General features: G+C 44.9%; 1 protein-coding gene across 3 annotated transcripts in view; it reads left to right on the forward strand.

Moving 5' to 3' along the window:
• The first annotated feature begins 11,940 nt into the window (after positions 1 to 11,940).
• Positions 11,941 to 12,850, forward strand: part of SHB (SH2 domain containing adaptor protein B) — an 83,646-nt gene continuing 82,736 nt past the window's right edge. Inside the window, exon 1 of one of the 3 annotated variants that reach the window (XM_032675590.1) lies at positions 11,941 to 12,570. In XM_032675590.1, the coding sequence (XP_032531481.1) occupies positions 11,986 to 12,570 (585 nt within the window). In that variant the 5' untranslated portion in view covers positions 11,941 to 11,985. The remainder of the gene's footprint in view (positions 12,571 to 12,850) is intronic. The other 2 variants (XM_032675592.1, XM_032675591.1) reach the window with 2 other exon arrangements.

Consider the following 12,850-nt stretch of genomic DNA (forward strand, 5'->3'; position numbering starts at 1 on the left):
CCTTAGGTAATGAAGGATCTTCTACTCTCAGGTAGGGAATTTCAAACCTCTTGAGGCATCCCTGCTGAAAGGGAGAGGCACCTGGCATGCAGCCCAGCTACAGTCCAGGGAGAGCTCAAATTCAGCCCATCCTGGTGGTAATATTTATAGAGTGAAGTAGCTGGCTGCTACTCAATAGTACAGACAAGATAGATGTCTTCATTTTAGCTGCACTACCTTATCCTGCACTTTAATTACCTTGTATTTTTGGGTTTTGAAACCACCTCTGAACATATATTTCTGAAGCACTTCCCACTCCTCTGTATGTGAGCCAGGAGCTTAACAGCATGCAGATTCATCACAGGCATGAGGCCTGTTGCTCCTTAGTCAGTCTGAAAAAAGGTATGGTTAGGGGTCAAATGTGTGTGTCACAATCACAAGATCAGTCCTTGTCTTACATGATATTTACTGTTTGATTTTGTTTAATGAACTTTAATGTACTTGATATTTTTCTCTCATATTGACTTAGAGATAAAGTATTATAAAAGTTGATGTTTGCATTCAGAATATAGCTTGGAATAAGATGACTTTCTATGATTTTGTAGAATTTTTCCGTGAGAATAATATGGGGTTTATAAAAATTTAAGAAAATATTCAGAATTTTAAATCTGCAATGTAAATATATCACATATATATAGCAAGATCATGTTTTTACTCAATTTTAATTCCTCTATGAATTTACACTCAAATAATACAAAAGACAGTGTGGTTTTCATTTTAGAAGCTAATTATTTCAGTTCAAGTTATCAGCCAAATCCACATGCATACTGCATTTTTCCAAGCAGCTGAAAACCTACCCAATATACAAGACAGAGATGATTTCACCAGCTATTTATCAGTCTGCCTTTTTGACAATCTGTCCTTCCTGAGCAAGCTAATTGTCAGCCAACTGTGGTTGGCTAAAGCTTCTTGGTACATTAGATCACAGAGGCAAGGAAGAGTATTCTGGTCTGTAAACAGAGTGGTGAAAAGAGGGAAACACCTGAGGAGTTTTCATCACTCACCAAGGAGCAGAACTGCTGTACTGCACTATTTAAATGTACCAGATGGCAGAACCAGGGAATAAGAAAGGTCAGTGAAGGCATTTGCATTCCTATGTTACACGGCAAGCACAAGAACTGTAGATCAGAGAGACATGTTGCAATCGAATTGGCCTTGTTTGACATTACAGCTGACAAACAGCAGATGGGACAAAATAAGACAAACCCCGAGGACATGATGTTATTAAATAATTACCAAAATGTCAGTTCTACATGCTGTAACCACTCTGCCAAAGTTCTGTTTACCTTCTAACAGAAGGCCAGTCATTTCCTTGCCTAGCTGAGCAGAAGATATTAATTGTTCTCTTTTTAATTTCTTACTGACATATGAGAGAGAAGAAGAAAATAATCTTCTAGTTGTTTTGCCTTTTGTGATCGCTTTGCCAGGCACTCATTACATAATTCATAATGTCTTAATCAGCAGAGTAATAATATTATTTAAATCTGTGTACTTTACCTTGAAGGAAAAATCCACAAATCGTAGAAAAAATTCTGAGATGCAGCTGCAGTTTACAGGTACAAGGGCTGAGGTAGCAGGTCACAGTTCAGCCCTAGAGAGCCATGTGAGATGTCTGTATATACAGTCTCTTTCCAGTAAAGTACTCCAAACAATGTGGAAAATTTTTCCAGCACACCAAAAAGAAGAAGAGGAAAACCTTATGAGTGGAAAGAGGCTAAGTGCTAAAAAGCATTTGATAATAATATCTCATGTTTCATTCTAAACTCCAGTTCTCAGCTAAAAAAAGCAAGCATGTTACTCAATCACTTCCAGTTCTATGAAGAAAAATTTTCTGCAGGGAAGTATGGGTTAAGTCTATTTCTTTTCTCTATAATTTTATTTCAATTAATATTATTACCCTTTGAAAATAATACTTTTTATACCAACAATTTTACACTGAGTATATTTACTTACTTAATTTACTATTTATAAAATGTTAAGTATTGGAAGGGACCTTAAAGATCCTCTAGTCTCAACATCCCTCAGCTATGGGCAGGGACACCTCCCACTAGACCAGGCTCCTCAAGGCCTTATCCAACCTGGCCTTGAACACTGCCAGGGTTGGGGCATCCACAACCTTCTTGGGTAACCTGTTCCAGTATCTCACCACCCTCACGGCACAGAATTTTTCCTCAATATGTAACCTAAATTTCCTCTCTTTCAATTTGTGCCCATTACTCCTTGTCCTATCACTACAGTTCCTGACAAAGGGTCCCTCTCTGGCTTCCCTGTAGGCCCCTCCAGATACTGGAAGGTTGCAATGAGTCTCCACGCAACCTTCTCTTTTCCAGGCTGAACAGCCTCAACTTTCTAAACCTGTATTTGTAGGGGAGGTGCTCCAGTCCTCTTATCAACTTTGTGGCCCTCCTCTTGCCTTCTTTCAACAATTCCATGTTGGGGACACCCAGAACTGTTTGCAGTACTCCAGGTGGGGTCTCACAAGAGCTGAGTGGAGGGGTAGAATCCTCTCCCTCGACCAGCTGGCCACGCTCCTTTTGTTGCAGCCCAGGATTCCACTGACTTTCTGGGCTGCCAGTGCACATCTCTGGGTCATGTTGAGTTTTTCATCAGCCATCACCCCCCAAGTCCTTCTCACAGGGCTGCTCTCAGTCACTTCTCTGTCCAGCCTGTAGGTGTGCCTGGGATTGCTGGGACCCAGGTGTAGGACCTTGTACTGCAAAATAAGTAATCTACCTTTTACCTCTGATATTTAAGGAATGTTTTGGCTTTTCACTATGATTCACAATAATATAAGAAGGAAATTTCATGCTTCCTATTAAAAAAAAAATCTCTTCTCCCCACCATTCTTCTATTTTTAGAATGGCAGCAGTTAGAGTATTTTGATTGCAGCAACACATATGCTGTGTCAGTTTTGTAACTATGTAAGGATCATTCCTCCCTTCATGACACCACATACCAATTTGGGAAAGCAGCAGATGAATATATCAGATGACAATGAGACAGAATTTTCTTTGCGTTTTTTATTCAATTGAAACAAATATTCAGGCTCCATTATAATTACTGGAAAATGAATGTCAATTAAAGACATAATTACTATTCCATGCTTTCAGTCAAGCAAGTTCATGGTCGGACCTGAGTAACTTTTGGATAATAACCATCTGGACTCAGGGCCGGGAACTCAAAGGATGTTAGGTTCTGGTATCCCAAATAATCATGTTTTATTGTGTCAGTGTAAAAGACAAAGTGGCAGTTCATGAGGGAATGTAATTTCATCAGTGAAGGAGTAATAAACAAATGGGTTAACATGTTAAAGGGTTTTGCAAGTTGCAGTCCTGAAAGATAAATGTATCTTATTCCTTCCTGTTCATTTTAGTGGCAAGAGCTATTCCACAAAACTGGATTCTGTACTGTTACAGAATCCAGCCCCTGTCTAAAATCCTCTCAAAATCTCCTTTGTGGCAGACACCAAGCAGCTTCACAAGCCCAGATACTCGAGTTTCCAGCGACCTGTGAGTAGAAGTGCTGTTGACAAGAAGGAAGTTGCAGTGTGAATGCAGACCATGCCTTCCCTTTAACCATGCTGGTTCACACTGGTGTTAGAGTACAGCAGATCTACCACTCTCTTCACTCGTTCTTTTTTCCCCTCGCTTGCTACATCTTGGCCTGCTGCAGTTCCTCTGATTAATGACCAACTCCAGTTTGAGTGGGTGAATGATATGCAACCAAGACATTCTTTTTGGTTAGGGCAAAAGGAGGAACCTGAGCTTCACTGATGGGTTTGGAATGATACTTTACGGATATATTTATAGTTTTCTTTAGAGACAGTATCAAGCGGCAAACCCTGGACTAAGCACTTCAACATGTGCACTTGAATATCTGTTCTTGAAATCTGCTGGTCGAGTAGGATGGACTCTGTAAAGGTGTATTCTGCAAAAGATCAGCCTAAAAACTGCCTGAAATTGGATCTTCCCAGGTAGACAAAGTGTAAGTTAGAGCCAGGCTGTCAGCTAACATGAATTACCACAATCCTCTGCTCCTATTCACATTACATCTTTACCTACTCCACAACAGCAAACCTGAATCACAGGCTTTTCTCAGGAACTGTCTGTTACTGAGAGAAAAGGAAGAGACTTTGCTTGCTTAACATGAATGCAAATCCTGCCAACCAGCAATGAAAAATGACAGCCAAGACAACTTGTGTTTTGAGATTTCTGCAGCATTTGACTCCTTGGGGAGATCAGAATAGACAAGAATTAAGAAATATCCTCCTTTCCTGGTGAGTGCCTCAGATGAGGCTTTTCTTCACTGTGACTTAGAAATCTTTCACTTCCTTTGTGGACTGGGTGGAAGAGCAGAGATTCCCCTGCAACCTGTAGTGAAGACTGTGGTGAGACAGGCTATTGTCCTGCAGCCCATGGAGGTCCATGGCGGAGCAGATATCCCCACCTGCAGTCTGTGGAGGACTCCACACCAGAGCAGATGGATATTTCTGAAGGAGGCTGTGACCCCGTGGGAAGTCTGCAGTGAAGCTGGCTCCAGACAGGTTCTGTGAACCTGTGGAGAGAGGAACCCATGCTGGAGCAGGTTTGCTGACATGTGCACATTGCTTGCTGTTTCACTACATAATATTTTATAAGGGATCAGGATATTTAAAAACCCACAATTCTCAGGAAAATTTTTGCAAATACTGGTTTTTTCTTTTGGTCCATTTCAGAAGTGATCAGGTTGGATGGAGCTCTGAGAAATTTGAGCTAGTTGAAGATGTCCCTGCTCATTGCAGGTGTGAGTTGGACTAGATGGCCTTTAAAGGTCCCTTCCAACCTAAACTATTCAAATGACTCAGTCTTTCATGTTGTGCTGTTGAAGAAGAAAGTCTGATCTGAATTCCTTCAAAGTATCATTTATATTTATTCAGAGAAAAAAGTATACAACATCCTCAAACAGTCACTACCTTTCACCATTCCTTATTAAAAGTGATCACAGACACAGCTGACACACCTAGACATCATCCATTTGAATTTGCTGTGAATAGTTTACAGGGAAATACTGAGGATCACCAACTTTTTTCTCCAAAAACAAAAGAAACCAGCCCAACCAACCAACCATCCAAAAAAACTCCCCAAAAAACCAAAGAAGGTTTTCTTTGCCAAAGATGGATGCATGTGCAGTAAACACTATAGACTGTTATGAAGTTGTCAGTGGATAATCAGCAGCCACTAGTCTCTTCAGGATTCAATCTGTGAATATTCTTTAAAAACCTGGTGAATTCTGAGAGCTTCAAGGGGACAGTGATATGGTGGGTTGATCTTTTTTGGACCCCAGGTGTCCCCCAAGCCTCTGTGCCCCTGTCCTCCTCATCAGGATGGGGCAGAAAATAAGATGGGAAACACACCCTCACAGGTTGAGATAAAAGCAGTTTAATGAAGCAAAGGCATGCGTGCAAACAAAGGGGAAAAAGACCCAAAAGGTTTTGTTCTCTATTTCCCATCAGCAAGTGATGCCCAGCCACTTTCTGGGAAGCTGGGCTTCAGTAGGCGCAGCAGATGCTCCAAAAGGCAAACACCATAAATGATTAATGCCTCCCCTTCCTCCTCCTTTCCCTTAGCTTTTGTATCTGGACAGACATCACATAGTATGGAATGTCTGACCCTTTGCTGAGTTTGGGTCAGCTGTCCCAGCCACGTCCCCTCCCAAGATTTTGCTCACCCCCAGCCTGCTGGCCTTTGCAGGTGGAATGTTGTAGAGATAGCACTGGTGCTATCAGTGGATAACACTGGTGTGTTGTCAACACCTTTCAAGCTATGAATGCAGAGCATGGCTCTGTGAGGCCTGCTGTGGGGAAAAGAGACTCCGTCTCAGCCAGACCCAATACAAGTGCAAAGGCTGTAGTAGCTGTGTGCAGAAAGGACCTCTGGCATTTGGGTGAGATATATTATTTGAGTTACATTATCTTAACTGACAAGTCTGCCTTTGACTGCATTTGAACAACCTGATTCTGTTTAAAGCTCCTTTTATTGTTTCCAAGTATGTTAAAATGCATCCAGATTACCAGCAAGGCAATTGCAAAATCTCTCGTTATGTAACACAGCCACGTTTGGACACCCATAAACCAGCAGACACTAGATAAATGGGAGCAATTAACCTAGTATTGAGTCCAGTGGAATGAAAGGCCTGAGAGGAGAACACTGACTCAAGGCATAGGAGTAATTTATTAAAGAATCAGAGCTGCCTTGGTTGCCCTGCAGAATTTCAGGCCTCAGCAACTACTGTGTGTATGTTTTTCTTGTAGGAGCTTGGTTATTGTGAAACACCTCAGTACTGTTTGGTTACTGACCATTCTCATCTTCTGTACAAGCTAAAGCAGAAAAATGACCTACAAAATTTGACTGCAGGTGTTGAGATGCAAGGTCCTTTTTGTCAACACCATGTGATCAGGAGCTACAAACATGGTTTATGTTCCTGCTGCATATTCAGAATGTGACAGGAAAGCTGTGAATCAAGGAACCTGTGAACAGAGAAGGGTTGTAGGAGCTGTTTACTTCACAGAAATGCAATAGGACAGACAAACACATTGTAAATGACTGCTGCTGACTCTCAGAGGCATGAAGCAATACTTGATCTGGATTATCTGAAACAGCATTCTTCTTCCTTAGATCCACGACGAGCAGGAAAACAAAAGGAAAATCTGCAGGCCCATCTTCCAAAAGTAATGTAAACATATGGCCAATCTAAAAAATCAGACTGCAGAACCGTTCCTCTTTCTGTGGTAACTGAAACCTCAGGAAAATGAGGTATAACATGACTTCTGAAAGTCATTGATTTATTCTTCTGCTTGAAGGAGGGAAATGTTAAAACATAACCAACAACATAATAGAGTACTGTGTTTGCAATGTAGATTTGGAAATGCTAGAGTCAAGGTTGCATGCAGAAACTTAATTCAATAAGTTACTTGTAGTTTTTATAATTCAGTTTTTAATTACGGAATTATGCTTCATGTTTCCATACAAACCAGGTTCAATTACTGCACCAGCTGGATGGATTGCTTGTTGGAAGCCCATGTTCAATATTATTTTCCTTTCTTGCTTCATGCATGGAGCAAGGCCTCATCCTCTACAGACCAATTTGAAAAGATGATGAAATTTCTCACATCTCTTGTCTCAGTAGTTGCTACTAGTGTATTTAAACAGTACCTATATGTGATCACTTGCTTAATTGCTGAGACTGAACTCACTGTGCTGCAGTGTCTGCTTCAGCTTTTCAGAAGAATGCGTATGGGTTGATGTGTTAATTTCCTGAAGTCTCTGTTTTTGAGGTACTCCTCAATTCCCTGCAATATACTGAGGCAGGCTAATTGTTTCTTAACATGCAAAACATTCTGTGTTTCTGTTCTTATTCTCTGCCAAGAAGCTCATTTTGAGAAAATCCTGATTTCTAATCTCTGACCAGTGAAAATTGATCATTAATAAATTATGAAGATGAATTATTCTGATAGTATTTTCCTTGAGGAGTGCACAAGTTAACTCCTGTAAAGTACTATTTCTTCTTCATTATCAAATTGAAAAAGTAATTAGGTATCCTGAGCCTGATGTGAGCAAGGGTTAAAAGAAGTGGAGAATTTTTTTTCAATCTTTTCAGTAAAGCTGGGAGCTAGCTGTTTGTGATTTTCCAAATTTTGGACTTGTTTTCCCGTAGGACAACTGTAAAGTTAGATACGGCAGCACTGCTTCAGTGTTTATTAATGCAGAAGGTTCTTTGCTTTCTATGTCACTTGCTACTTATTCCTCTTTATCTTAACTTGAAATGCACTGCATGTACTGCAACACTTATTACACATGGAAACTACAAGCATAAGAGGAAACAAATGTCTTATAAATTCCAGAGTAGATGCTACTTAACTTCATTATTTAATTAAATTAATATGATTAGGAGTGTGCTTACTTATCACAAATGAATTACTTGTGCGCAATAATATGCATGTATAATATGCATGATAAGAGTATCTTTATTACTCATTTCCTATGTTGGAACAAATTGTAAATTATTTCTACTTTGATAGAGGCAGAGCCAAGCAGAATCAGGTGTTCTATTCAGATCATAAAATCTTAGGATTTTTTATTTCACAGAAAAAGTTCACTTTCACTACTGCCCCTCCATCCTTAAGTTTAGTAAAAAAATATGCCAGAAACCAAACAACCAACCAGAACTCATAAATGCAGTCAGCGCTCTGAAAAGATGAAGCCTGTTTCCACCCATGTGGAAATGCCTCAGAGTTTTTACTCTGGAGTGCTGCAGGTGCAGATGCACCCTGCATGAGCAGACTGGGGTTGGAAAGCAGCCTATGCACATTCAGAAGTGTTGTGGTCCTTGTAGACTTAGATTGGAACAACCTCTGAGATTAGACAGACAATAGAATTATTTATTTCTCTGCCATGTCTGTTTTGCAGATTATTCTGTTTTCATTCATAGGTATTACCCAGGTTTGCCCATAATTGCTATCCTCCCATACTGCTGAGATTTGATGGTAGGTATATTAAGAGAAATTCTGAAATACTAGAGAAGCTGTCCTGCATTGGCATCCTTTTTCTCACCTGTCACCCCATACTGCTTGTCAGTGCAGCAGAGCAAACATGATTCCTCACTAAGCTACAAGGGACAGAATTAGGCTGAGTTTGGGGTTCTTCTGGGACCTTCCTGCCCCTCCCATGCTGGAGTCAAATTCTTGGTGGAAAGACTGGCAGAACAAGAATTAGGGAGCTGCTAGACTTCTGGGTAACGAGATCCTTCAAGTTTTAAATAAATTCATCTTGCTTCAGGGCAAAAGCTCGCTCTTGTACAAAGGGCCTCTAACACGCCATTTCTGAAACAGCAACTGCTGGGAGTCTCGCAGCCCCCTGAGAGTCCCTGGTATTAGCCAGTCAAGAAACTGGACCCTTTCCGTGCTCAGGCTGAGAAGTTGCTCTGAATAAACCCCATAGTTGGACAGGATGAATATACTGAGCAGAGATGGCAGAATAGCACTAAGGATGTAAAAATATAAATGTTTCCGCTTGCTCAAGGCAGTAAAGAGAGCATGCTATCTTCCTTTCCACACAGGTTGATGACAATGCTGCAGGAAGGAATTATAATTGAACCATGTGTTCATAGTGGAGGAGGTCTGTTCTCAGAAACACACTTAAATATACAGACACACTTACCTAGAGCAAGCTGTATGATGGCGACCAAACTCAAGGAATTCCTTTGCACTCAAAAGAGAGAATGAGGCTTCTTATAGAGAATGCACAGCCAAGAGCAAGGTTAAAAGGGTCCATAAAACCAGATAAAAACTTTATGTGAAAATCCAGTCTATCTTTATTTCATAAGGATAATTACCTCATTAAGATAACTGACTCCATTTTGTCCGCATAATTCATGACTGGGGGTGGGTGTGTAAAATACACTACAGGTATGTCTCTCACATTGGGCTTCAACAATGCCAACAGCAAACTACATAGGCATTTGCCAAAATTAAGCAGGGCAACACACAGGTGACCTGCAACGATAAGCTAATAAAGGACTCCTCTACTCTCCTCTTTACTACTCTGAATATAAAAAGATGAGATTATTAAAAGTAACAGTGCAAAACACAACATCTTCACACCACTTTCCAAACACGGCATAACATTGCTTTTCCCATCTTCAAAAAAGGGTTACATCTCAATTATAGTTCCAGGCCACCCTTCAGTACAAAAAGCATATTAGGACCTCTTGCTGTTTATGTATTGTGATTTAACCCCAGCCGGCAACTAAGCACCAGGCAGCCACTCCTCACTCCCCCCCTAGTGATATGGAGGGGAGAATTGCAAGGGTAAAAGTGAGAAAACTCATGGTTTGAGATAAAGACAGTTTAAAGTGTGAAGCAAAAGATGTGCACACAAACAAAGCAAAGCAAAGCAAGAAATTTATTCACCACTTCACGCGGGCAGACAGGTGTGCAGCCATCTCCTGGAAAGCAGGGCTCCATCGTGAGTAATGGTGACTCGAGAAGACAAATGCCATCCCCCAAATGTGCCCCACTTCCTTCTTCTTCCCCCCATTTTATGTGCTGAGCATGACAGCTACAGTATGGAATATCCCTTTGGTCAGTTGGGGTCAGCTGTCCTGGCTGTGTCCTTTCCCAAGTTCTTGTGCACCTCCAGTCTACTCATTGATGGGGTACTGTGAGAAAAAGATGAGGCCTTGGCTCTGTGTAAGCACTGCTTAATAATCCCTGTATTAACAGTGCTGTTTCCAGCATAAATCCAAATCATAGCCCCATAACAGCTACTATAAAGAAATTAACTGCACCCCAGTCAAAACCAGCACAACATGATACAAACATGTCCATGGCTCCCAATGAAACTGGGATATTCTTGTGCAGACTTTTGACCTGTATGAAAAGAGGTCCCCCGCTCACTCGTGTCTCTGCATTCATGGGCTTGATAAAGCAACAGAGAAATGGTGCTCTGTGTGAAAGTATAGATCTGGAAAACACTATCACAGGTTGGAATGGTTTGCATTGAAGGAATGAAAAAGATGATCTCAAAAGGAAAAGAACAACCAATTTTATTGCTTGTATTGATGGGTCTGAATTTTGATTCGTGGAAGTCTCCCAAAAATGCAACTATGAGGGCCTTCTCCAACTCTTTATGTGAAGCAGAATTCCACTGTGCAGTGTAGACAGAATAAAATCGCAACAAAATTTTTTGTCACAGATCAGAATGCACAATTGAAGCACCACGGTTAAAGCTATCACCTGAGTAGTTCTTTTGTTTGCTTAACTTTTTTTATTGTGGCAGAGGCCATAGATGGGCCTGGAGACATCAGTCTGCAGATATTCCTATCTCCACCTGAACATCCATGCAATGCCTCCAGCCTTCTCTAAGAAGAGACCGAATCAGCATTGGGAGGAAAACTAAAAATACAGGTAGGCTATCACAGCTGGGCAGAGAGAACTTGGAGAAACCTGTTATAGTATATGTTTACCTTTGGGCAGATGGAGAAAGAAAAAAAGTGTGATACTAACTGGCAGCAACTGTAGTGGCCCAGATGACAAACTCTCCTGGCAACGCACAAACTGAGCAGCATGATTCACCCACGTATCACCTCTGCACTTGGTTTACTGTAGCCCTACCTAGGAACGCACGTGGGAAAGGTACCTACTAAGAAAATATGTAATATCCTGTTTGCTTAGCATCAGCCCTAGCCAACAACAGGGCTCGGTGGCCTTTTAGGAGCCAGCTGGACCCCCCACGGAGGGGAACGGGGACACAGAGGTAGCGGCGGTAGAGCAGTCAGAGCTCAGACTGTGCAGGTATCCCGGCCCCTCCAGGCGATAGCCCAGAGGACGGACGGAGGCTCCTAGGAAAGGAACAGCACCTCCCGCCTCCTCACGGTGGCAGCGCCACTCCCCCGCGCGCTGGCGGGCGCGGAGCAGAAGCCGCGGCGGATCCCACCCGCGGGAGCGCGCACCGAGCACCGCGGCCCCCCCGTCCCTCCCCGCCCCGCCCCGCCCCGGCCGCTCCGCCCGCCCCGGCACCTGGCGCGGCCCCGCCCGGCCGCGGCGGTGGGCGGGCCCCGCATGCAGATGCGTCCCCCGCCTCTCCGGTGCGTGCTGAGGTCAGGCTGGGCTGCGCTGCCAGCGCGGAGCAGCGGGGCTGAGGTCGCGGCGGACCCGGAGCCGCGGGGGCGGGCGCGGAGCTACGGCGAGGGCCGGGCTCAGGCCGGGAGCGGCTCCCTGTCGCCGGGAATCCGGGGGACTCAGTGAAGCCCTTCCAGCCGCGGGCAGCGGGACAGCGCCGGGTGCGCGGAGCGGGGCGCCCGGCCCGCCCCGCCGCCCCGCCGCTCCTCCATGCGGGCGGCCAGCGGCGCTGGGGCGCGGGGCGCCGGGGGCAGCGCGCAGCGGCGCTGAGGCCGCGGCCGGGGAGGACGATGGCCAAATGGCTGAACAAGTACTTCAGCCTGGGCAATAGCAAGACCAAGAGCCCTCCGCAGCCCCCGCGGCCCGACTACCGGGAGAAGCGCAACGGTGCCGGCGGCGCGCCCCGCCCCGAGGGGCCGCCGCACCTCCACCTCCACCACCACACCTCGCCTGGCTTTTCGCGCCGCCGCCTGCGCGACGACACCAGCGACCTGCTCCGCGCCTACCGCGCCCAGAAGGACCGCGACTTCGAGGACCCCTACAGCGGGCCCGGCTCGTCCCTGCGCAAGCTGCGCGCCATGTGCCGTCCGGACTACTCGGCGCCCGAGGACCTGGGCGAGGCGGCCCTCAAGGCTTCCTCCTCCTCCTCCTCCTCGTCGTGCTGCGCCACGCCTCCCACCACCGGCTCCCCGCATCTCTTCCGCAGCCACAGCGAGCGCCGCCCGGCGACACCGCCCGACGTGAAGTACATCTCCCCCAAGCACCGGCTCATCAAGGTGGAGAGCGGCGGTGGCGGCAGCGACGGCGCGGGCAAGAAGCTCCACAAGGGCTCCAAGCAGCCGGCGACTGCTGCTCCCTCTGCCGTGAAAGATAAGGTAAGTGTTGAGGTCCCGTTCCCGCACCTGTAGGCTAGGGAGTAGGGCTAGGGCTACGTAAGCCCCTGGAAGGACTTTTGGCGAGGGGACTAGCTCCTGTTTGCATCTGGAGCCGCCGCTGTTCTCAGTCATCCTTCACCGGGTGGCCTGGCACTTTTTAGTATCTCGGGGCAGGCAGGGCATGTGCAAGACTGGCACGTGAAGTGATGGTGCCCTGTCCTCCTGGCTTTCAAACTCGCCTCCCTTCTATAGGGCAGGTTCACAGGTGTGCCCAGTCCTG

The sequence above is a fragment of the Chiroxiphia lanceolata genome, chromosome Z, assembly GCF_009829145.1.
Source record: "Chiroxiphia lanceolata isolate bChiLan1 chromosome Z, bChiLan1.pri, whole genome shotgun sequence".
Classification (NCBI taxonomy): Eukaryota; Metazoa; Chordata; class Aves; order Passeriformes; family Pipridae; genus Chiroxiphia; species Chiroxiphia lanceolata.